Source organism: Ornithodoros turicata, chromosome 3, assembly GCF_037126465.1.
Source record: "Ornithodoros turicata isolate Travis chromosome 3, ASM3712646v1, whole genome shotgun sequence".
Taxonomy (NCBI): domain Eukaryota; kingdom Metazoa; phylum Arthropoda; class Arachnida; order Ixodida; family Argasidae; genus Ornithodoros; species Ornithodoros turicata.
Genome location: NC_088203.1, coordinates 94,433,587 through 94,459,565, shown reverse-complemented (window position 1 = coordinate 94,459,565; position 25,979 = coordinate 94,433,587). Strand labels below are relative to the sequence as shown.

Genomic DNA, 25,979 nt, shown 5'->3' with positions numbered 1-25,979 from the left:
TTTGCCTTTTCATTTACAATGTGATGGTGTACACCAGGGTTGCGGATTTGCCACTCCGTGGTTGGAATGATTCCAGATTTATCAGAGCCTGGAATGGAATTGGAATGGCGGAAACTGTTCTAGGAATGGAATGGAATTGAGCTTTTTTGTTTTTTCGCATGTGGATTGGAATGGACTGGTCTGGGTGCCACAGGGTCAAGGGGGCGAAAATAACCTCGTCTTTTTGCTTTTTTTCGCGATGGGTAATGTCAATCGCCTTTATAGCACAGGTGGGCTACCCAGCACGGTTCCCGGTCCCTTTTCTTTTATTGATAGAATTAAAGGAATGGAATGGGGTTGCCAAGCCATTCCAGGGGTGAGAATTGACCATACCTTTTCATTCCGAGGAATGGAATTATCACCCATTCCTCGGAATGGAATGGGTGATCCCATTACGCAACCCTGGTGTACACGCATGATTGTACATGTTAATCATACACCCAAGGCGTGCAGTGAAGCAGATTTTACAAATATATTTATCACATTTTAATAAATCACTTTTGCATCACTTCGAACAAATAAACAAATCTGCATGAAACTAAAGAGAAAGCCTGCTAAGACATAACAAAATACAGCATTACCTATAATTTTCCTGAGCGAAGCACTTCCATATCACTATACACCTGATTTGGGCAGACATTTGTAGTTATTGAAGATTTGTGGTAACACAGTGCCAACTACAACAGGGTTTGCAAGGCGAGAAAAAAAAAAAACTGACATAAAAATGCAAAATATTGCCAACTTACATTTATTAACAGGATCCAAAAACTCCTTTTGGCTATTTCTGAGAAACAAATTAGTACAATAAAACACATGCTGCACTTGTATTTGGCAACAAGAGTACTATGCGACTGCTGCTCGATTAGCTCGTGAGCAGGTCGAGCTGTCAGGACGACTGCAACAATGTGAAGCAAAAAAATAAGAGCTGTACAGAACATTCATACAAGCACCAACAGAAAGGATTGCAAGGTTGTGCAGTTCACAGTACTTTGGCAATTTGTCATTTACGACGTGTCGCTTGTCCGAAATCAGATTTGCGGAACTTTAGTACAAGTTCTCAGTTGAAGAATAATGAAAATGGTTGCTTTCCACATCCTATGTAGAAACTATATGAAAAGAGCAGTACTTGTGTGCAAAGAGATAACCCAAAATGCATCAACATTTTGCTGCCACGAGAACACGAGCCAACGCTTGAGAGGTCTCACATAGTCTCAAAGGTCAAATTTGTGTCCGCTTTGGACACAAAACTCTCGTTCCAGACATTTCCGGTTTGATAAACATAGAGCTTCCTATCACTGCGTGGAAACTATTAACCTGCACGCAAAATTTAATGACGGTACCTCAATTCAGCAGAAATCCAGGTATACTACGCTACATGCAGCAAGACGGTAAGAGCCATTCAATTCAACCATGTCCTCATGTCCGACGCACACTCAGCAGCTTCGGAGCAAAATCAACATTTGGTACGTAGCATTAAAACACCGACATCCCCAACAAAACAACCTCGGAATAAAGCAACATATTGCATCACTTTGATAACGCCTCTTATTACCCAAACCTTCCATATGAGCCGCCGTTTGACACTTTCCTTAAAACAAATCTAAAAGTGGGTGGCCAACCCAGTCTCCCCAAGTGCTCTTGACAAATCTCAAGTAAAAGAACAGAAACGAGGTAGAATCAAGCTATCCCGGAGTTTGAGACACGAGCTATGTTCCCTCCAGCCCCGTTGATTGGCCGTGGTGTAGGTTGTCCTGGCCCTTCAAGGTAGAACTTGAGCTGCTGCATCGTTTCAACATCAACCTGGCCCATAAGCTCTTCGAAGTTTTGTTCTCCGAGAGATTCTCGTAGTGCATTGAGTTGGGAACAGAGGAAGTCTTTCAGAACAACCGTGTGCACAGGGTCTTGTCTCGACAACTGAAATGTGAAGAAAACATGTTGCATTTTCGCTCAATGTAAAATATGTGATTACTGTGGTGGTGCACTAGTGGTGAATGAAGATGAGTCACGAGATCGTGATTCGCCAATATTCGTTCCGGAACCATTTCCAAGCTGAATTACAAGCATGCCTGGGAACATGCGCTGTGCCCTCTGCAAATTCATTTGACATTGGGTGGTACAGGGAGGATTCCTGTGCCATGAGAAACATCTGATACTGTTGTCCGGTAAACAGGTCCACTGTCCAGTTCCAATGTCGGGAAGTCCATCCCGGGACTGCGAGGCCCCGCAACAAGGACCCAAATCCACTTTGCTGCCCTAGCACCTGTCCTGTCTCTTCTCTCTGTCCTGTTCCCAGTGCTAGTTTGTCATGCAAGATCAACACCAACATGCCCGGTTTTTCACTTTGATGTCATTTTGCTGTCTCTCATTTAACAATGTGTGAAGCATCAGTGTAATTGAGGTGAATTACATTCTACAGGCACAGGCGAAGAGTAATGCGTTACCGGTAATGCATTACATTTGGACAATGAGTAATGGTAATGCATTATAATTTGGGAACAGGTAATGAGTGACGGTAATGCATCATGGCATTACTCATTACTTGGAATTAATGTTCTGACACTGTCTAAAGCGTACAGTTAAAATTATGGCATGCCGAGTAGGGATGGAATGATATCGATATTATTGATATTGTATGTATGTGATTTTATCGATACTTTTAAAATATCGATATTATATCGATATATACACCAATACGCGCTGATAGAAATATCGAGGCTTCTGCGCGCGAACAACGTGTGAAGAAAGGAGCGAGTCAACGAGTTTATTAACCAAACCTGACGGCTTTTTTCTCTCTCTCTCCATCTTGATTTGGTTTTGCTTTGGCGGCGAGGAAGAGTTGGGATGGGGAGAGGGATAAACAACAGGATGCCGACATTTCCTGTACAGGTGTGATGCACGTTAGGGTTATATCAGTGTTGATGACGCCAAGCTCTGCCCACCCCGACACCACCCCAAAAGTGGGCTTCCCCTGATGCTTCCCTGTATGAGGTGAAGCCTGCTTTACGAATTTGCCAGTGCTGCAGAACCAACACAGGCAGGACGGTGCTCAGTTTAAGATAACGTTATCCAAAGTTAATTGTGTATACATCGTCTGAAAAAGGGGCGGCGTCCCTCCCGCATGCACTTTACTGGTGCCGACGGGGGACTTTGATTTGATGTGCGTGCTGTTGCCTTTAAAAGAACAGGGCTCTTGAACAATGACTGCAGCCCACGAACAAAAATGGGGGCGTCTCGAAGACGTCCCTTAGCTTAAAAATTTCAGCAGCCAAACTTCAGTGATTTGATTGATCCAAGCCATTTTGGAGCACCTTCTGGAGCAGGAAAAAATCAATTTTGGAGCAACAAAACTAATAATAACGTAACTACCTGATGGAGCGTTCCCGCAATCTTCCACCTTATCGCGTTAGTGACGTCATGTGACACCAGCGACAAGTTACGGCAACACAGCCCAGAAACACGGCAAGGTTAAAAAAAAAAAAAGAAAGAAAGAGTGATAGTGATCGAACCTGCGGCTTCCATCCTGTCATAGTCCTAATCCCTCCGTGGGGGAGATCTTATCGACAAACTGATAAGCAGTTTCACCCTTCAAAAAACGCATGTCAGGAACGGGTTTCCTAGCAGCAGGATGCCGGCTCAGTGCATGCAAAACAGAAGCAAAACTGTCCGAATAGGAGATGCAGCTACTGTCTCGCAATGACTTGCGCTTCCCGCTGGCTATAGACATGTGCTAAACGACCAGAGGGGCTCAGCTGGAGGCTAGAGTCACTAAATAGGGGACAAATGGCTACAAGTCGCAAACTTTTAGGCTACAAATCGCAAACTTTTAGTGCGAGAGCCACATATTGTAAAATTTGCACGGATATTGGTTCGGTATTCGGCATTGTTTCTTCCATTCGATTCGATATTCGATCCGACTTCAAATATTCGGATTTGGACACCCCTAATTACTTCTGGAAAAAGTACAGTATTTACTCCCATAACATGCACACTTTTTCTTTTAAAAAAAAGCCTGAAAAGTTAGTGGTGTGCCAATTGCGAGGGTACATTCGCAACGATCTTCAAACGACGCAAAATTCCATAATTTTACTGCGAGATCGACCTATAGGGGGCGACACCGTCACCTTTCTAGCAGCTTTCTACTGTGGATAACACGCCGGCCGATGTTCGAAGTTGATGGTTCTTCGTAATTCTTGTGTATATTCACCGAAAGATCTCGTGTGCCGCGATGGTAAGATACTGTTCGGTTCCTCAATGCTTCACCTACTGCACTGAACGCGGAATAAACGTGTAAAAGCAGACGACGCGTGGGAGCTATCCACACTACGGTAGTTCATCGTTTCTCCGCAACGCGCCGTCACCGTATGATCACGGAGCGAATAGGCTCCCGGTAGAGCTGGTATTGACATCATCATTGCATTGCACAAGAGCGAAAGAAGTTACTCACCCACCGCGCAACCGGCGCCGGATGGGAGGCAAAATACCGGCCCCACTACCGCTCATTCTACCGATGAATCACGGCGAGACGCTGCCGGTAGTATTACTAGCGACGCGCGACTTCCGGTTAGCCTTGTTCCCAGGAGGGGGGTCCGATATGGGAATTTTGCAATTTCGGAAAGCCCGCTATGTTCGCCATCTTTGTCATGTTGTGCTGTAAGTTCATTAGCGTGTTTGTCCAGTGTTTCTTTCCACGTTTGTTTTGTAGTTCGAGTGAAAGTATTGTCCGTCGCGTCAGTGGACCATCATCCAAGCGTGGGCGCAAATCAAACAAAAGCACCACAGTAACTTCGACAGCGCTGACGGCGTTGCAAAAACCGCGTGGTAAGCGAAAAACAGTCGCTACGGGCGAGATATACGCGCGAAAATGCAGATGCGCAAATTTCCAGTTTTGCTTTCTATTTTCTTGGCATTCTTCGCGCAAAACTAGGTGCGCAATTTATGCGAGTAAATACAGTAATGAGTAACGGTAATGCATTACAAAATAAAGTTATTTCCCCACCTCTGCCAATAGGCACCTTGGTATGTTTCCCCTTCCTTCTCAAAGCCAACAAGGGAAAACAAATTCTGTTCATAAAAGGACAGCTAGTGGTTGCAACACAGACAGCAAAATGGGATGCAAAAAAAAAAAAAAAAAGACTGCCTTGCAACTATGTCGAGGAATACTCAGATTTCGAGATGCTCCCGTCGCCACGTGGCCATAATACAGACACCGTTGTCTACAAGTTCTGCCGTATATCAGTGAGCATTTTTGCAAGGCAACTTTTTGTGAGTAGCATGTTGTTCCACAGCCACCACGTTTTTTCGAATTTTGAATATTAACCTAGCTGTAAAAAAAAAACAAAAAACTCAGAATTGTCACAAAATAACGCACTCTGAAATTCATTCTCCGAATGTGCCCAAAAATAAAATCCGAAAGCCCAGAACCCTAAGTAGGGTAAAAGGGTTGAGAAACCATCTCTATCTGCATGTGTTTAGTGCAGTGTTTTTTAATGTTGTAGTCCATATATTCAATACTCAAAGCTGTGCTTGTCTCTGCAGGATGTTGCTTTTGAGGTACAGTACATAGTGAACCTGCAGGTAGTGAAGATACGGATGCAGTGAAGTAAACAGTGAAGTGCAGTGGTCCCATGTTTTGAAACCCCAACTATTAACTACTGATAGTGGATGCTTTAGTGGTTCAACAAACTTCGCTATAAAGTAGAGCGGTGCGAATATTCGAAATTTCGAATATGAAACGAATATCGATGCTATTTGCAACCTGTTTTTAGTATTCGAAATTTTCGAATATTTTTCGAATAGTACTGAAGCGTATACGAACAGGGGAGTCAAGTCCTGTAGATCACATAAACAAAATACAGAAACCGACACTGAAGATGTCTTCAGTGTCGGTTTCTATATTTTGAATAGTACTGAAGTGAAGTATCGCTGTCTTGTTGCCATTCTGCAAGTCAGCTTCGCCTCATTACGTTTAAGGGTTAGATGAAGCCCACTTCACGTTACCGCCATTGTTCTTTTGATGTGCCGCTCCATTCTGCAAGTCAGCTTCACCTCATTACACCGGTGTGTTAAGTGAAGCCCGCTTTACACTGTTTACAATATTCTGTCACTAAAGTCTACAAATTTCGTCAGCTCATGCTCAATACTGTGCTCTGGGCATTGCAAGTTCTAGTAAATATACTCCCAACTTCCAGAGTTATGTTCAGTAACAGATGGAAACATGTGCAGTTTCTAAAAAAAAAAAGTACAGGACATTCACAATGTAAACATAGACATGAGGAGATGCACACAAAGCAGGCTGCATGGAAGAAGTTGACTAACTCTCAATGTAGTTCATCCCACTAATGCAGTCTGCCATACACAACACGGACGGACCCTTCCCTCACGATATGTTATGTTGGGTGGAAAGACTCACATGTTTGGAGCAGAAAAATCATGAGCAGTACACCGCAAAATATTTCACCATGAGGTATTCGAAATTATTCGGATTTGACTCGCAGTGTAAGTGAAATATTCGTAAACTATTCACAATGGGAATTTTGCTATTCCTCTACCAATTGCTAATTTTGCGGGATCCTCAGCACAATTTTTTCCGCGATGCGGCACTTGCCGAAAACACATGCGAGGATTACCTGCACTGTGCCATATGACACTTCGACGATGTCAGCAATGTCTATGGTACTCATGCACAAGTTCCCTTATCACGTCAACATTTTCAGGGGTTGTGCTCGTGGATGATGTCCCTGGCCTCTCCTCGTATTCCAACGATGATCTGCCTCTCTTAAAGCCCAAGTGCCACTCAAAACACCTAGCACGACTCATCGCCTCATTGGCACAAGCCTGCTGGATCATCTCAAATGTCTCTGTTGCGGATTTGCCTGGTTTGACACAGAATTTGACGTTTGCTCTCTGCTCTAGTTTGCAGACCTTACTGAAATCGTAATGGCTTGTGCGCATGTGGTCACAAAAATGTGTGTACACCACTCAGCATGAGAACAAACAAAGGTCACCGAGATCTACCGCTGTGTGCTCATCCCCGTGGTGCCATCTCTCATCGTGCTACAGAACTAGTCTCGGAACCTTTTGATCGCATCTCGTATTTCTAGGTGGTGAAGGAGGGGGCATCTCTCTCGCAGTTGCCAGATTCCTGGTGTGCAATTTTTGGTGAACTCAACTGGTCGCTCTAGTGCAGAAAAGGACACACGGGCTTGAGTGTGCACGTTACACTGGTCACTCCAGTACAATGTGTGTCACATTTCATTGGACTTCGTTTGTTTCTACACTGAGCCCACGCTGGCACAATACACTGTGCTGCATGAAAACAACCGGCAGATTGTATTGGCATATGATAGGCATAGGGGAATGGCACTGGCGGGGGACCATATTTGCTCGGCATATTCAGGAGACAAATTCCACCGTCATCAACGTGAGTCCTCGAAAAAGTGGGAGAATCATTCCTGTAACCACTTTAACTAACTACGCACCTCGATTTTTCGACGATCGTGTTCACTGTCTTCCTCGTCAGGCTGTGGTGGTTCTGAATCAGTCAACACCAGCGAACTAAAACGAAATGACAATTAGGTATTTAAAGTGATGCTCAAACTAGGATGCAGTAGCAGACAGTGATAAAAGGCCTTCACTTACTCCACTTGTGCACCAAGGTTGTCAGACTTTGTAACATCATTCAAAACTTCTACAATAGCTAGCAGAATTCCACAGATTCGATCGTACACCGCTCTGGCAAGGGAAAGGTGGGTCACATTCAAGAGCACTACCTCCAGTCAGAGATAATCACGTGCCTTAAGGAACCACGTGCTGCATAAAAAAGTAATATATCGGTAGAAACGCTTACTTGGAATTGGAGGTGAGTATTGAGGCCAACGTGAGGGCCAAAAGCTTTTCTCGCTCTACGGGATTCACCAAGGGCATTTTTTCAACCCACCTGTCCAGTAGGCTGCCAAAAACTATTTCTACCTGTTCGAAAAAAACAAAGAAACCATTGTTTTAACGCAACATATACCATGGATCAGTTGAGCAAGTAACATGGATTAAAAATTCATTCTGGTAGTGCAGCACAAGAAAGATGAAGGGTCTCGTCGACGTCCACGGAAGCCACAAACGGTACAAAAATCCAACACTGAAGTTTTCAACTTATTTAATGACACAAGCTTTCATGTAGCTACATGAAAGCTTGTGTCATTAAATAATTTGAAAATTTCAATGTTGGATTTTTGTACCGTTTCTGGTAGTGCAGTAAGAAGTGGTACATAATGACTCAGATGACAGCAAAAATGATGTTTGTTACAGGATTACGCCCTTACACGATGTCTGGCACCCATGAATAAGGCCCTCGGTTTTCTGCAGCGGCAAATTCAAAATTCCACGGCATCGACTTGTAAATTCTTCTTAGGCTCCGCAATTTTCCGCGGCGAGCAGTCAACGGCTGCTTGAAACGGGAAACACTTTAAACAATAATGTGGGGGCAAAAAATATTTTATAAAATTACAGATTTAAAGTACTGTTGTGGCTCACAATTACATACATGATATCCTCTGTTCTCCTTTGATGCGGTCTGTCGCCTGCAATCATTTTATACCTGATGAAAGGCCTTTCAGCATCTACAGAGTTTATAGGAACTTTATAGGAAAGAGTTTACAATACATGCCCTGTGAGGTTACATCGTTAGGACACCCTTTTTTGTTCCTGGGCTGTGGGCATTATTTGAGAGCCATAACTTTTTGAAGGCAACCTCCCAGACATCAAATCACAATCCCCCACTGCCGCCGCTAAACCGCACACGGGAGGGACGCCGCCCCTTCAACAGGCGAAGTATGCACAATAAACATGGGCTAACATTATCTTAAGCTAAACTGCATGTCTGTGTTTGTCCTGCAGTGTGGACAATTTTGTAAAGCAGGCTTCACCTCGTGCAGGGAAGCGTCAGGTGAAGTCCACTTTCTGGAGGTGTCGTTCGTATTCGGCGAATAGTCGAATATCCGGAAACCCGACTATTGGGTATTCGATTCGCGAATCGAATTCACCAAGGTTCGATTCGCGAATCGAATACTTTGAGTGATTGACATTCGATTCGAATTCGAGAACTCGAATATCAGCACGCCCCTAAAAATAAGAGATTCCGTAAAATCCTATGCCAAACGAAGGATTCCGCGATCAATTCCAAATTCCGCGAAATTTCGCGGAATCGCGGAAAACCGAGGGCCTTACCCATGAATGCTCAAGGATTCGTCGAAAACCAATACAGTTTTGCAGTATCAGTGCTGCCCTGTGTTTACAAGCAATACCCAACATTTGTTATTCAAGTCGCCACAGCACTGCGTACATAAAAGCACCTACAAAAAAAAAAAAAGAAAGAAAGAAAAAGAAACCACTACCTCATGCCCTCGGCTTTGTGCTTCATCCTGCAGCACTTTACTAAAGCAGGATTTAGAGTGGAGAATCACCCGAGCGACGATGGACAGGCACACTGACATCAGCATAGAGGCATTCTGCAGAAGTACAATGTGATGCACCACAACGCCTCGTTAACATTCCTAATGAGAATGACAAAATTAGCTTGCCTCTCCTTCCAGGGCCTCTTTGAGTGCGTGGACCAACATCGGGTAGAAAAGCTGCGGACCCTCTTCTGGAAAAACTCGAATCACGAGCTCCACCATCTAGGGTGCAGAACGAGAAGATGGTTACCTCACGGCATAAAACGCATTTATTGAAACCACAAAAAAAAAGCCACATTGAAACAAATTTTACTACAAGCTTAACAAGCCATGGGCTTCCTACAGATATGTACCGGCCATATATCATGTGGCATATATATGCATACTATATGCATCTCGCGACTGCATATATTTGCGCACATATTATATGCGCATATATATTGCGCATATATTCGCGAGAATGCATATATGGCATATATATGCATGCTGTCATGCATTAATCATAGGGGCTTAGTAAACTTCGAAGGGCCTCCTACCCCAATCGTTAGGAAACATTTCTACCAATTTCATTTTACACACATACCAGTACAGGACTCTATCATGCCAAGTCATGATAGGACTCTCTATGCACTTTAACAAGAGGCATAAGCACACATTTTGTACCACAATGAGCACGGCACATGCCAAGCCAAACAAACAAATTTGGTAGGACCAGCATTCTCACCCGCATAATCATGAGTATCCCTTCACGATTCAAATCCACAATCAAGTCTGTAGTTGCTTTGACAAGTCGCTCACCATATGCCTGTAAACAGAATAGCTATGAATGCAAATACACTCGAGAGATAAAATCATAGCACCACTTACATGGAAGGCATTTCTTTCAACCCAGCCTAATGTGACATACCTGTAAGAATTCCTTGGGAAACAGCAGGACATATGCCTGCACTATTTGGAAGCAAAGCTTTAGATTTTCAGAACCCAGCTCTGCAATGTGAAACAGAATATCAAGCATTCAGGGCACTTTATCTTCTTCATATGCGTTAACAGTGGCCAGCCACTGTGTCATGCAAATGAAAATTTCAGCGAACGTGCTTTGACGAGCGACTGATTTTCAGGTGTCCAATTTCTGTGGAAATCTTATGAAAACTACTAAAACGCGAACTAAACATCGAAGACCTCTCCTTTAGATGCTATATTTCACGATTAAGTCTTTTCCATAAAATTGTTCATCGTAGCCCACCCTTTCGTGATCAGCTATTAACTCCAGCCGACTACATCTCAGTACACTGTGATCATCCCTTCAAATTTCAACGGCCTCAGTGTCGATCATCTGACTTCTTGACCTAATTTTTTCCTTCTACCATTAGTGACTGGAATGACCACCCACCAGCCATAGTCTCGACTACTAACTCCTATAAGTTCAAAGAAGCCGTACGCCCCTCCCACCCGATTACTTCATTACCTTATATCACCACAATATGTTATGACATTGGTTATAGCAATGTGCATTGTTTGACATTTGTCTCTATTGTGCTGTATACTTAGAGCCAGATGTTTTTTGGGTTTTATTGTTTTCAGAATTGGGGGGGTAAAAATCGGGTGTTATCTGGTGAGCAGGAAAACATGGTGGAATCGGGTGAAATTTCTTTATTTGGTATTTTTCGGGTGAAATACAGCTCGTTATTCTTGCTCAGAATGACACAGGAACTCGGCAAAATTTACGTGGCCTTTAATTACATAGTTTAATTTACATAGACCTTTAAGGCAAGTGCAATACCCCTCGAGGCCTCTATGGGAATCCCCATTACATGTTTCAAACTGTTTTGCGTCGCGAAGAATTGTTTGATTTGCATGAAGTTTGTTTTAAACGAAAGTGTGTACCAATTTCTAGGGAATAATGGTTTTAGATTGTTTACCTCCAGCTTAGAAATTTTCCCGTCGTAAGAGAAAACATTGCTATTGCTATACAAAATATCCAACGCCGCAGATAAAGAATCTAAAATAAATCGCGGGTATTTACGGTGGGATACCGCAGGATGTCGTGAGACTCGTCGACAATGAAGCTCAGTTTCACGTCTTTCACGTCATCGCGGATCCTCTCCATGGGCTTGCCGAAAACTTCGACGAGTTGCTTACGACGAAGCTGGTGCACTCCGGGCATTGCTTTGGCCGCTGAGCAGTGTTTGCGTACAAATCCGCCAAGGAGACCAATCAGCCTGCTCGAGGCTTATTCCACTCTTGGCCTGTGCGCTGACGAACTTATGAACGACACCTTCGGCATTCTTTTCTCTTTCACGCTGACGATAGCAAACTTCAAACACTGTCGGCACACCTTTCGCTTTCTTTTTTAGACTATCGTGTCTTGTTGCCGATGCGAGGTGTTGTTCCCTTATAAGATCGTAAGGGTTTCTTCGCCGGATCTGACTGCAGCACCAAGTTACGGAAACGGCACGCGAGCACATTTTCGTTGTCTCCTTTCTTCACTATTTCCAAATCGTTGTGCTCGTTGACCCAGATTTCAGTCATTTTCCTTTTATTTCCGCTCGCACGTGGACATGTGGAGGCAGCGTTCATGCATGCACAGACGTTTTGTTTGCGCAGGAAAGCCAACTTACGGGATGGGAGTCATTACGACGAACCCTCGTAATGACTGGTAGAAATCGGGTTTAACCCGAAAACGTCCGGCTCTATATATACTTATTGTATTAGTTTTTTTTTATTGCCCACTCCGTTATGTAACACCCCCTCAGAGGGCCTTAACGTATGTTAAATAAATAAATAAATAAATAAATAAAACCCTGTTACTTTGACTGAAATACTAGTGTTACGGCAGCCATGTGCTTTTAAAATCATGAAGAAAATTGCTACCTTTGCAAGTTCAATTAACAACGTTAACTTGATTGATGCTCGACACAAATGCAAAGAACCATACTGTGTGGCATAAACTATTATGAGTGTCACCCAGGAGGTTGTATATGTTTTGTTATGCAGACTATTTTTAAGAATTAAATCCCACTTCCAATTTCGATTTATTTCATTAAACAGGATTGGGGGGCATGGAAAGAAAAGCTGTAGGAGACAGCTTGACAAGGAATTTCTTGCCAAACACCCTGCGTGAACAAAAATATGAATTTTGTATATGCGGTGCTGTTTCTAGAACAACCTCGATGCTTTTTTGTCATTAAACACTACAAAAAGGACGTCACATAACCGCACGGACATACATACCAAAAAGTGGAAAAAGATATTGGGCAAGCTGTAAGAGCTCCGGAGATGATGCTCGGGAATTATTGAGGATTGCCCACCAGAGGTCCAGGCAATCTTCCATGAGATAAACGTGAGGCGCCTGCCTCACATCTGTGCCAAACGCGACAACGGGGAGCAGAAATCCATGCAACTTCTCACTATGTGCACCTAGGCCCTGAACACAGATGTATAGTCATCAGTGTTTATGTGTAAGGTGTGTTGTGGCACTGAACGCCTCACCTCGACCACCCTAACTAGCGTTGTCACAATGGCACATCTTAAGAGGTTATGGTCCCCAGCTGTTTCCCAGAGAAGAGGCAAGTAATGCACAAGGTCGTTTGCATAGGGAAGGATGTGGCTTCCAACACGTTCAATAATGAAGGATGTCACATGAAGAACTGTTATCTGCACATTACGAGACAAAGAAGTATGTCAGTAAACGACTCTCTCGTGGACTTCACAAAAAATACTCATCTGCAGAAGAAAAGGTGAATCACACGAAGCAGACAGCTGCGACCCTATGTATAGGGGCCTGACTTTTTTGGGTTATACTTTTCAGCAACATCAGGGGGCGTAAATATCTCGTTATATTTTGCTTCAGTAAGTCGGGTGTAATCGGGTTGAACTGAACCTGATTCAACCCAATTCTGGTTGAATTGGATTAGTAGACACAGTGTATCAATATTTGGTATCTAAGAGGCAGCAGTGTCTCTGTTGTGACAGTTTGTATGAGCACATTTATGCATTTACAACACAGTTTCCAAAGTTCTGGGGAAGTTGTGATGACTTTTTGGATCACCCTGGTCCAGCAGTTTTCGGGGAAATGTCGGGTTAAACACTGTTTTTGCTGATTTGAATCGGGGTAAATATCGGGCATAATTTGGTATAACCCTAAAAAGCCAGGCCCTAACTATGTCTATGTCTATGAAGCAAAATCCTACCTTGGTATCACATTCGTTTACTTGCTGAAGAAGCTTGTAGAGAAGAGACACATAAGATTCCAAGTACTGTAAACGGAGCAAAATGTATCAAATTGATGACACAATATATGAGCTTAACAGTGCAAAACAAAATTTTGACTCTGTCAGCTGTTACTCACAGGCAAAAACTCTTCTATGCTGAATTCAAAATCATCTACTGGTGAGAATTTGTTAAAGAGGGCAAAAAATGTACGCAAAAGGCACGTATTATAGCTAAGGCCCCGACTTTTCCGCGAAAATGCGTGAATTTTAGCATGTATCGTGGAATCTGGGATTTTGTATGGAATATCGTGGAACTACGCATCTTGTCTGAGGAACAAAGCTTTGGTGCCAGAGATGGATGCCCCTACATCTGATAACTCCCTTTCCTGCACCACCAAACTTAGAGAAAAATAAACGCGCACAACGCATCTCACGCTGGGAACAGTGGTTAAGCTCACATCCATCCTGTCTTTTACTACTTCTATTTTGCTTTCACCTGAGACATCTCATCTAGCACACTACTCACGGTGAGGCGTGCAATGGCCAAACGTTCCCACTCGGGGAAACAAGAGTGCAAAGGTTGGTATGGTACTGAGGAGTTCCACAAAAGAGCCCGATTATTTCTCTGCCGTTACACCGTCAACTATGTTACGCTAGTGTCAAAACGGCACAAAGTACTACGTGATGCTTAGCTATACCGTATAGTGGATTTGTAGACACTTTACTTCTATGCCATGTAAGTTAATGAAGATTTTGCATTCATATACTATATCTGTCAGCCTAGATGCGCAAGCACTTGCAGCAGAAAATTGCAGAATTTGAGATATGCCGCAGCAGAAAAACCAGGGCCTTAATTATAGCAAGACACACTGAAAGAAGATCCAAATATGTGTAGCACATGAAAGGATATCTGCTTTGACGGCGCTCGCTGCTGTCAGTCGAACAACAAGGTCTTCCGATGGGTCTAAGGATTCAATAAGTGTTTTGTACAGGATAACTTTAAGTTCTTTGGAGAATCTGACGCCGACCCACTGTCCCATGAGCCACACGACACGTCTCCGCACAATGCGATAGCTATTTAGAAAATGGTGCCAAGAAACTTCATTTTAGTATGCAGCATGCATGACGTAACATGAGTACGGAGTTTGATAGAAACACTGCACAAAAATTACCAATTCTCATCAATTAATCTATATGATTAGGGGCATTTAGACAGAAGTGAGACAACAGAATGGGAGACAATCCTCGTTGAAAGCATTTCCATTTTCTTAAAATCCTGAAACATCCATTGCAGAATTTCGCTATGCAAGTGAGCCGAAACAAAACGGTGTGCCTCAGGAGCGCATGACCTTTGCTGTCGTCGAGTTATCTGAGCCGCAAAGCGGTTGATCTGGCCAGGAGATCAGCACATGCTCCGACCATCTCGATCACACCAAAGCGTGTGCCCTGTGACGTGGAATCATCTCCTGATGCACGCAGTTTCGGCTCATTTGCATAGCAAGAGGGATATCTCGACACATGTGCTTGTTTCAGGATTTTTTTTAATAAATAGAATAGGAGAATCTGTCACCGAACCACTGTCCCATGATGCACACAGCATGTCTAACACAATGCAATAGCTACTTGGAAAATGGTGGTGATTGGTAAGAAATTTTGCTGTCAGTATGCAGCATGCCTTTTTGATAGAAACACTATACAAAAGTTAACAATTCTCATTAATTATGTTAAGGATAGTTTTTGTGATCCGGTAGAGTATGCTGCACCTGTGTTTAATTTTTACAAGGGTTGTTCAAGGTTGACAGAGACCTTTTGAAACATTTGGGAAGCACCAAACTACGTCAGTTCTTCAAAGTGTTCACAGTACACATCTAGACACCGCTGCATCACTGTGGCAACTCTTTGATGCCTTTGGCGTAGAAAGAAGTGGGTGGCTGTCGTAGCCACTGCAGGACATTATTCTGGAGGGCTTCATCTGTGTGGAACGTCTTTCCTTCAAGGTGTTCTTGGTGAACAAATGGTAATCACTTGGGGCTAAATCTGGGCTGTAAGGAGGCATGGGGCAAAATCTCCCAGCACATTTCAGCCAGGGTTGCTACTCTCAAATTTGCCGTGCGAGGCCAGGCATTGTCATGAAAAAGTATGACCCTTCCGGACAACATCCCAGGCTTTTTCGTGCGAATTGCGTTTCGCACAGACCCCTTTATCAAAATGTAGTACAGTCGACCCCCGTTTATCCGGACGGTGCCGTTCCCGGCGAAATCGTCCGGATACCGGGGCGTCCGGATAAATGAAACGACCGAACAGAAACGTCCTACAGAGCAAGGTTTAATTAAAACGCAGAAATCTCATCAATGACAGCTGTTACATAGTAGTGTAGGCACTCGATTCATGCAAACTTTTGCTAATTGCATAGAGTTGAGCCACGCTGTTGCGCTGCTCGAAGAATGTCAGTGCGGACGCAAAGTGTCAATGTCGGAGCCTTGTTTCTCACTGGCGTCATCGGCACCGTCTTGCTGCACATCATTGGAGGCAACAGCAGCAATCACACCGTCATCAGTCATAGCTGCACACGCGTCATCATCCTTATCAACGTCGACGGAGTCAGAAACCGCATCATCATCTACAGCAGTCGCAATGAGCCTCTGCATCAGGGATCGCGGCTCAGCTAGGGGAGTGTCTTCATCGGCCAACGGGCCGTGAGCAGCAGGCCCTCGGGTTGGAGTTTTCCCCTCTCGAACCGGACAGTTGCTCGAGATATTTCCAAATGACTCGACTGGTCAACGTGACCCAACGCACACAAATAGAAAAGGGGGTCATCGTGCACGGTTGTCTCCCCTACGGAGGAATGTAGGTCCATAGCGTGTGACGGGAATAACCCCAACACAGCGAAATGGGTGATGAAGTGGGGTCAGCGTCTCCTCTTCCTCACGGTAGTCCGGATAACTGAAGCTGGATTATAAGAATTTTCGACTTTGTTCCCTAGAATTCTTGTCCGAGTCCGGAAGCTGAAGTCCGGATAAACGAGAACAAAATACATGGAGGAAAATCCGTTCCCGTGCCTTTTGTCCAAACAACGCGGGATCCGGATAAATGAAGTCCGGATAAACGGGGGCCGACTGTAGTACTAGGGCATTAATCGTGACCCCTTGCTCCAAGAAGTTGCCGTGGGCGACACCCCCCATGTCCCCAGAAGAGAGTTCCCGTAGACATCCCAGCAGACGGCTGGATCTCGCTTTTCTTTGGCGGAGGGGAAGCCTTACGTCCCCATTCCATGCAGCTTCTTTTTGTCTCTGGGGTGAAATGATGCATCCAGGTTTCGTCACATGTGAGCGTGGATTGCAAAAATTCGTAACCCTCGGATTGAAACCGGTGCACCAGCTGCTCTGAGACTGCCATGCACGCTCCCTTCTGGTCACAAGCGAGATGTCGGGAGCCCATCTTGCACAGATTTTGCGCAGACTGTAAGTGCACGCCAATGACTGTCTCCACACTGCAGACACTAATATTGTGCTGGGCTGCAATGTCCCGAACAGTTCCTCGCCGCCGGTCTGGGTCTTGGTCAATCGGTCAACATCGAACGACCCTTGTAATGTGCAAATTGTGTCAATATGAATTATAAATTTGACTACAAGGGCGATATTTTCTTGGAAATATACCATATTGACTGTGCATTGAATATACCAATTTGTGCACTTTTTCTCCCCCCCCAAAAGTCTGAAAAGTTGGGGGTTCAACGGCAGCTCACTTGCGAGTGTTAGGTAAGCTAACTGCACATGAGACTCGCAGTGCATGTGTTGATATGTCTTGCAGCAGTGGAGTGCTACTTCCAGCTACAAATTTTGTGCTCAAGGTGAAACACGACATCGTCAGAGTAATGCAATAAAGGCAGTACACAAGGACCACCACAAACTGTGCAGATTTAAAAGCATGAGTAGTACAAACAGTACTATGCTGACTGTGGCTACCAACCACATTCATATGGTAGAAACACTCCCGAACATAATTCATGTGAATTCATAATTTTTGAGTAAGCACTGCATCTATTAAATTTGTGTACCAATTTATACAAAATGCACTCAATAACACGCAGCTGCAAGCACAAAAAAGAAAAAGGATCACCTCGCTTCTGACACCTTCAGTTCGGGCAAAAGAACTTGGAGGAGCCAGTTATCAAAATCCAGTTCGTCGTGCAATTCGAAAGCTGCTAGGCCCACAGCACTGTACACTGAAATACATGGTTCATTTTGATCCAGGTCATGTGTGCAGTTACCATGCAGTTCATATGCAGAGGAGCCATTACTAAGGCAGTGGGGCTTTGAACGTACCTGCATCTCTGTTGAGAATTGCCTGGAAACTGATAGCACCTGCAGGAGGCTGTATACTCTGAACAAGCTCCATGAGCAAGGGAATGAGGGATTCTCGAAACTCGTGGACGATTGTTAAAAAGAGACATTCTGTGCATGGCTGCATTGCAAATGACAATAAGAATAAATTATTGTGGAATACCAATTAAAGCACCTTCTACGTGACTACGTAACATCTGTCTGCACTTATTTTTATGTGTACCGAGAAACATACCCTCAAGCTGAATTTCCACGCTTCACCTCCACCGTCCGATGCTGGAAGGAGAACAAAGGAGTTAAATAATTTCTTGTCACAAATTCACTAGCCTCTGAGTAACCATGCACAAAACTACATGTAGACGGGGATCAAAGTCAAAGAAAGCACTGTCGCTGTCTTTGCCACCGGCAACATAAAAAAATGAAAAAACAATGGCAGCGACAAGGATGCTGTTGATGCACACCTGTCCACAATAGCAATCCTTGCTGCAATGACTACAATGATGTATGTGTACAAGGATGGTTGTACATGTACACATCGCCAAAATATGATGTGATACGTTGTTGAGCATTTGCACGGCAAAGCAGACCCGTATAGGCACACTTTAAGGGGGAATCACTTCTGCGCAAGACAATAGAGAACGTTTGTTCACACAGCACTCAGAAACGGCGTAAAATATCGTCAGAACAGAAGTACTGGCGTGTTCTCCTTGCTTTGCCCTTGTCAATGACACATTTTGTAGAATTCCAGGACTATCCGTTGCTTTGTACTGAGCCCGAATTCGCAAATATTTTAGTGTGCGACACTCTATCGAGATAGTAGCACATGTTCGAGACGCACCAAACTTTAATTTATTAAAAATCAACGGCTCAACCTCGTCCTCTAAAAAATACGTCAATGACTAGAGAAAAGCTAAGAGAACACACCAGTACCAATCTTATGATGATAGTTTAGAGCGTTCACGTGTCTTGTGCGAACGAAAATCACCCATAGAGTTCTGAAGAAGTGATTCCCCCTTATATGGCACTGTGAATGTTCTGAGTGAAGGCTTTGAAATAAAATGGATTTATGCCATTCACTAAAAATTCGGACCCCTTTCGTGGCGCCTAGAAGTCCGAAAAATCAGTCGGCGACTGTATTTGAGGAAAATTGTTGTTTCTTTTGAACAGCAAATCCATTCGTGGAATGGATCCACTCCAGATGGAATGTTTGCCTTGCACTTCAACATGTTCCACAGTGTAGCCGTACACTGCTGTGAACAGATCTAGTAACATGACAGCGAAAATAAATTGATGATAGAGTAGCTCGCATTTGTGTCAGTGTGTTCTTGCCCGTGTCTTTTTTGCTCTCTCTGATTTGTTTTTTGTTGACAAACAACAGCACTGTGGGGAGAATGAAAAAGACGAAAACCCACCAAAGCCCTCAGGATCACTCTCCCAGATTGCCAGCTCGTCTACTCCTAAGAGAAAATAATGAAGAACTAGTCGTCGACACATTTCCGCCACTGTGGAAAGCGTGAAGAATTCCATTTTCAGCTTATCAGCTTGAAGTGTTGCAGGGTCTCGTGTTTCTGTCAGAAAGAGAGAGAGAGATCACATGAGGGAGGCTACAAAAATGCAAGAAATATGCAAATACAAGAAATATTCGGCAGAAATCATTCAGTCATCTGTCATGTAGAAAAATATCGGATACAGTCACACCCGTTATGAACTCAATGCATTTTCGAGGTCAGGTAGCCATAAAGTGAGGAAAGTCTTTCACTATCTGCACTTTTAGGAATGTGGATCTGTCAAGCGCTCTCCTGTTGCTCGCAACAAGCAATGAAAACAACCATGAGAACTCTTCTACTTTCTTTTTCAATAGGTTGTACTATTTCATTAAAGGGGTTGGGACACTTTCATGAGATGTGGTTCATTACACCATGGACGCATTGCATTGCAAGCCAGAATACTGAGGAAAAAAGGATTATTATTCTACGTGTCATACTTAACGAGATAGAAGGCCTCGAACACACTCCCGACCAAAGTGCAGACATTTTCCAGCTTCTATTACCCTCTTCATTGTGAAACTTTCAATGCATGTTCACATCGATGCAAAGAACCGTCTTTTATGTTTATCTGGGGTAATGTGGGATGACCTGTCCAAACCCCTTTAAAGAAGGTCAGCTGATGAAAAGGCACCAGCAAGTATGGCTCCACATAAATATGCAAACGGGTATTGCGAGGCTTCAGCGTTGTATTCTTCTATGTCCCACTGCTTCAGTTACTACTACTACATTTGTTGTTTTTCTGCGATCTTAGTCTGCAGAATTGATATGGATGACCACTTCTGATTAAACTGTGATGGAAGGGAATGTCAGATGCACCCTAAGTGTTCTCCATACAATTTTTTTTAACATATCTGCTACATCAATATAAACCTTTTACAAATGGTCAGTTTCCCCTTTGTCCGGCAACTTTCTGAAATTCTGAGTTACCAAACCAGGGTTGCACATTTGGTTTCACCTTCAATATGTGCATCTCTTGAGGTTGGCCCTCAAGATATGAATCCCTGTCAAATGAATGCACGAACGGTGTTCTTTCTTTGCTTCCACTGCAGCAACTTACCTTCAGGGATTTTGCAGGGACGATACTCTGCACATGATATAATGGCCTTGATAAGGTTTAGTGACTGAACTGTGAACCTCTCAAACAAAAGACCTGTAAAAGAAATGCCGCAAGTATTACAACGTCAAACATTCACACCAAGTAATGTCTGCGAGGGAGTACTTGTATCAGGTCTAAATTTGATACCATACTAATCAATTCAAAACTGGTTCCTCTTTAAAAGTCATATCACGACCAACTGCGACAATGGCTCGAGCAAAGCTCAAATGTTACTTAAAAAATAAAGCCACGAAGGCAAAACTGACACTATTTTGTTTCAAGAATAAGATGCAAACAACCTGTTTTTGCGTACCACCATCACTGTGGATGAAACCCAGAAAAAAAAAAGAACTAGAACTAAGCTCGGCAAAGCACAGTTTCGAAGCAAAAGTGGATTGGTGCAACCAGCCAAAGATACCATAAAAACTTCCCATTAAACTCTAACTGAACTAAATTGAATTGAATTGAAAAGATCAGAAGAAAGGATTTACCTTCTCCAGCTTCCGTAAAACAGAGTGAAACAGATGTCTCTAGAGAGGGCTTGATAAATGGTATGTAGGAGAATGGATGGATCTCCAGGACATCATGCAACTAGAAGAGTTCAAATAGTACACGATACAGAAAGTTCTGTGTGCAGTAAGTAGAAGGTGACAAGATTCAAACTACATGAGTAAAAACTTTGCTTACCACTTTGGTCAACAAGATTACATACTTCTCACAGATCTGCTGCAGATGTGAATTGCAACTCAAAGATTTTCCTGCAAAGAGACAGGCATGTCCTTGAGGAAGAGCGCTAGAATTGAACTTGAACTGCACACAGCAACCACCATGAGTTTCAAATTTGTAACGAGTTTTTAACACACTGAAATGGACATGCACTTACTGCATTCTAGCATGGGTTTCATCCACCGGAAGACTAGCGACAGAAAATGTGTGGCTTCGGGAACGCGACCAGGCTCTTTGAATCCGTGCACAACAAGTTTTCTCAAAACTAGAAGGAAAAGCGGACGAAGGAACCGCAAAAGTAAGTCGAGCAAACCGCAGGGAACATCGACTAAGAAAAAACTACGACACCAAAAGAAGCAGGATACCTTTCAAGCACAGCAGCGACTTTCCAAGCACCATATTAAGGTTGTTCTGATTTCCCGACATTTGCGTTAAGAATACCTCCGTTTGCACTGTCCACAGTTGCAGAATGAACCCAAAGATGTTGTTCGTCAGCTGTTGAGTGCGACAGCAAAAAAATTAAAAAATAATCAGGTAGCTCATCTACAAGAAAAGGCCACGTGCATCCCTGCTTTCGCTTACTTCCTGAAATATCCGGCGATCTCCAGCGAGGCGCTTGGAGGACAGGGCCTTCGTCACGTGATGCAACACCAGGAGGCCTCGCTGCTGCGTCAAATCCTCAGGACTCCTGACGACTTCCAATAATGTGGGGACTAGTTCTGGCCAATCGTTTGGGCAGTCAAACCTGGCAACTTTGGACACAAGGACAGCCACTTGCAGGGCCAACTGAAAGGTCAAAGAGAGGGGGATTCAAATAACAGGTTCATACGTCACATTAAAGGAGTACAGAGGGCTATCCAAAAAAATTTCAGATTAAGACATCTGATGAAAGTGTGTGTGTGTCATTATACCGGATAGCGCGAAAGGTTTTGATGTGTGCAATTTGTTTCCCAGAAGAAAACTCACATAAACATGACTCCGCGCGTTCACCCTTAACTCGCCACTCCAGCTATAACGAGGATGAGGAGGTATGATGGCACGTCACCGATGACGGCATAAGGAGACTCGTTCGGGTTTGCCGGTCAGTGGGGGTCGGCGCCTTGTCCCTTTGCCGTCGTAAACCTGTTTTGCCAGTTTTCCCGGAGAATTGGGGATACAAGGAGCGGCCGAAGCATTACCGAGCAAGGAGAAAGCCTTTACAGAACCCCGAACAGCTGAGTAGCAGACAACATTTCTCTAGGCCAATCAGCGAGCGTTCTCCTTATAGCGTTAGCGCGAGGTTCCAGGCAGATCACAGGCTGGTACTGCTCTTCACCACCGTTGCGTACGGTCGCTTTTTGCGGCGTATTTTAAATTCAATTTCTGCGATAATTATGACTCTGCGGTGTAAATTACTTTGCATGGTGCATCTTACTGGCAAACTTAACAGTTTTATAGGAAGAAAACTGGGTGTTACAAATTACTTCTGTGCTACTTTAAATACCACATGCCACAATCTCTCTGTAGTTGTGTTGAACCTAAGAACGGCAGATTTATGCCCCATCTTTGCTCTTGTTGCTATTGGCTGCCATAGTCAGGCGCATCACTCTACATTGCGACAAGTAACGTGCCTCCACTAAAACTAAAGGAGCCATAAGGTGGCACATGGTGGCGCTGCAGTATAATTTCTCAGGCGGAGTAGCTCAGTTACGGATAACAGACTACGTTTCAGGTTGTTCTTAGGTTGAGCTCAGGTGTGCTACATGTACTGTTGCATACTTTAAAACTTCCCGACTGTGTCTTTGTTTGTCTGTGAAATCTATGATACGGAGACCAACGTGTCCCCGTTCGCGGATTGAGAGGCACTTGAACTCTTATGCAGATTTCTTTTATGTCCTAACCGTTTTGTTGTGAACCGGTTACTGCTATTATTTTTCCGGTTCTGCTCCGGTTCGGGTTCAACAGTGTCATGAAAATATTGGTTCAGGTTCGGTTCCAGCAAAAGTAACGGTTTGGGTACGGTTTTTAGTTCGGGTTCGGTTTGACACCTTTGATTTAAATTATGATTAGTGCCTGCAGTTTTCAGAAACATTTTTCTAAATTCAGGGAATAAAAATTGGGTACATAAACATCTGCTCTAAATTCATGCAAATTTGATGGAAAAACTTCCAGAACTCTAAATTCGGGGAGAAATCAGGCTCAGTTACTCAAACTAACCGAACTAGTTCGGTACAAATGGTGACGTAACTGTGTTTGCTGCCAAACAAGTTAGTGTGCATTCCCACAGACGTCTCAGTGAGGGGCCTGTTGGTTGAGCCTATCTAACCTGTTGGTTGAACCTGCTAAAAAGAAGGTGGAAGGCCTCATTCTTCCCACCACAGAATGGCACACGATCCTAAAAAGTAAATTTTTTGTGGTGGTTCGCAGTGAAATCTGTATTTCAAAGGTTAAACAACAACTTGTGTTCATCTACGCTGGTGGAACGACTTTCGTTTGCAAACCACGGGCTCAGACCAAACAGACGAGCACATGAAGACTCCTTTTTTTTTTTTTAACGCTGTTCAAGTCAAATTCTGTGTAGATACCTATTGCATAATAGCACGGGAAATTTACGTACTGTAAATAAATGTTGCATGTGCGTTGGTGTTTTCTAAAAGGCAAGTTCTAAAGGAATATGTATTAACCGTATTACCAGTGTTATTAGAAACCTCTTCCCACCCTTTCCCCCATACGGAGCCAATGGCTCACAACACGACGGACACCCCCGTAGTACGAGTGGGATGGTCCACGCTCTCTCCCTTTAGTTCTGCTGAGGAGCACCAGGGTGACTCTGTTGCCCCTCTGCAGCAGAGCTGTGTATAGAGAGAGTTTGGCCATTAGGAGGAGCCTAACTTGAAGCACATTATGTAACGTCACGGCTGAACGACCGCCCTCGCCGCGCTGTATTGTTGTCCTGTCATCAGCCGGTTGCAGACGCAATGTTGATGCAGAGTGCTGGTTACGATGCAAGGCGGAAGACGTCCATACTGCGTCCTTTGAGAGCCCTTCATCCTTAAATTCTTTCAGTGTCAACAAAGCCCCCTTATCACAGGTGGCTGGGAGTCATAAGCCAGCGATTCTTGTAGATTACATTGAGTGCGACAAAAGTACCTGTCGACCAGTCGGTGAACTGTATCAAAATGGCGCCCACCTGCTGGCTGGATTCGCTTGGATTCAGGCTTTTTGGGCGGTGCAACAACAACTCTCACGGCAAAACAGGCTCCGCCCATAAAGTGCCATAAGATCAAAAGATGGCCATGCTCTCTCTATATATGGCTCTGCTCTGCAGGTGACAGTCACGTTCAAGTTAGCTCTGCTTCAAGCTGTACCTGCTCCCATGGTCAACAGAAAGACCACTGTGCAAGAACAAAGAACGCAGTAACCAGTATGTCTGCATGTGCTGTTGTAGCGTATACTTAGTATTCGCTACTTTTATGAGTTCACACTTTTGTTGTTTACAATTATTATTATATTTGAAACACGTGTATTTTTGAATGAACCTCATGAGTTATTCTTAACTTATTCTCTATTATGAGTTTACGAGGGCTGCTCTCAGGTGGTAGTTTTCTTACCTGATCTATGGGTTCCGTGAAGTTCGATATCATCTTTTCCCTAAGTACTTTTTTCTCTTCTTCTGATATGGCACTAGGAAAAGAAAATAGACATTTTTATTATGCAGCACAATTGCACGCTGTTCTGTTTTCTTTTTTCACAGGAGTCGTGAAGATGACATACTTTGTTGCATTCTTCCTCCAGTACCGTTCGATGCCATTTTTTATGTACAGTACTGCTAACCAACGTACGTTAACGTCTAAGGTGCGGTCTGAAAAAATTGTCTGAAACAGAAAATGTATTTATGTAGATACCTGACACTCCTAACCAAGGTGCCCTATATTTATGCAAGCAAAGGCACCGCGAAAATGCACCAACCATACAAACTTCTATTCAACTTTTCAAGCAAAGGACAGTATAAAAGCGTATCAGCAACGTCAATCATAATTTAGGTAAGATGACATTGTGCAACATGCTTTTACGTTACTGCGTGTTTGTGACGAATTATCGACACACAGGGCATAACAAACGCGTTCGCGAACAAGACATGGATATCACAAATTGACATGCTCACGCAAGCGAATGTTGCCTTTCTCACAAGATGCAAACGAAAATATGACACAAATAAGGATCGATCTTTCTTGCGCATACCAACAAAGCTGAATAAAACCACTTCTCTGTCTCCCAGCATTTGAGCTGTTGTTCTGCTGGTTTGAGTTGATCGGCATTTTGGCTAGCTGCATTTCGAAGAGTCTCTAAAACTAGAACGGTGTTATTCTGATTCATCCTGATCGATTACTAAGAAACATAAATGTCTATTTACACAAAATTTATCTTGTCGCGAAAATCGTGCAGGCCGCCATTAGGCACTACAGATTAACCGGAAACGGATACAGCATCTTTCGACATCCGCTTCCGCTAAAGTCCTCTGTTTGTTTAAAGTCTCAGTTTGTATATTAAATATGAATATATTTATTTGTATTTTTGTACTGTTGGTAATT

General features: G+C 43.6%; 1 protein-coding gene across 2 annotated transcripts; it reads right to left on the bottom strand.

Annotated features, from left to right (window-relative positions):
- Nucleotides 1-510: 510 nt before the first annotated feature.
- Nucleotides 511-25,853, bottom strand: LOC135388855 (importin-11-like). 2 transcript variants are annotated; one of them, XM_064618700.1, is made up of 26 exons: nt 25,630-25,853; nt 25,162-25,262; nt 24,999-25,071; nt 21,991-22,194; nt 21,774-21,903; nt 21,566-21,673; nt 21,370-21,440; nt 21,174-21,273; nt 20,644-20,736; nt 19,452-19,607; nt 18,275-18,315; nt 18,022-18,160; nt 17,816-17,921; nt 14,607-14,770; nt 13,834-13,874; nt 13,676-13,741; nt 12,975-13,139; nt 12,717-12,909; nt 10,393-10,472; nt 10,210-10,290; nt 9,612-9,707; nt 9,423-9,539; nt 7,886-8,007; nt 7,678-7,770; nt 7,518-7,593; nt 511-1,953 (listed from the first exon to the last, which is right to left on the bottom strand). In XM_064618700.1, exons 1-26 carry the CDS (start codon nt 25,762-25,764, stop codon nt 1,717-1,719), a joined length of 2,988 nt encoding a protein of 995 aa, XP_064474770.1. In that variant the 5' UTR covers nt 25,765-25,853; the 3' UTR covers nt 511-1,716. The 2 variants fall into 2 exon arrangements, with proteins under 2 accessions (XP_064474770.1, XP_064474771.1); XM_064618701.1 differs by having other exon boundaries at nt 9,426-9,539.
- Between the last annotated feature and the right edge of the window lie 126 nt (nt 25,854-25,979).

What these genes read in the sequence shown, in the direction of transcription:
- LOC135388855 (XM_064618700.1), bottom strand. Translation starts at nt 25,764, where the DNA reads ATGAATCAGAATAACACCGTTCTAGTTTTAGAGACTCTTCGAAATGCA. An exon ending in GAAACCCATGCTAGAATGCA is followed by an intron (nt 21,441 to 21,565) that starts GTAAGTGCATGT and finishes GTCTCTTTGCAG; the next exon opens with GAAAATCTTTGAGTTGCAAT. An exon ending in GGATACTCATGATTATGCGG is followed by an intron (nt 9,708 to 10,209) that starts GTGAGAATGCTG and finishes TCTGCACCCTAG; the next exon opens with ATGGTGGAGCTCGTGATTCG.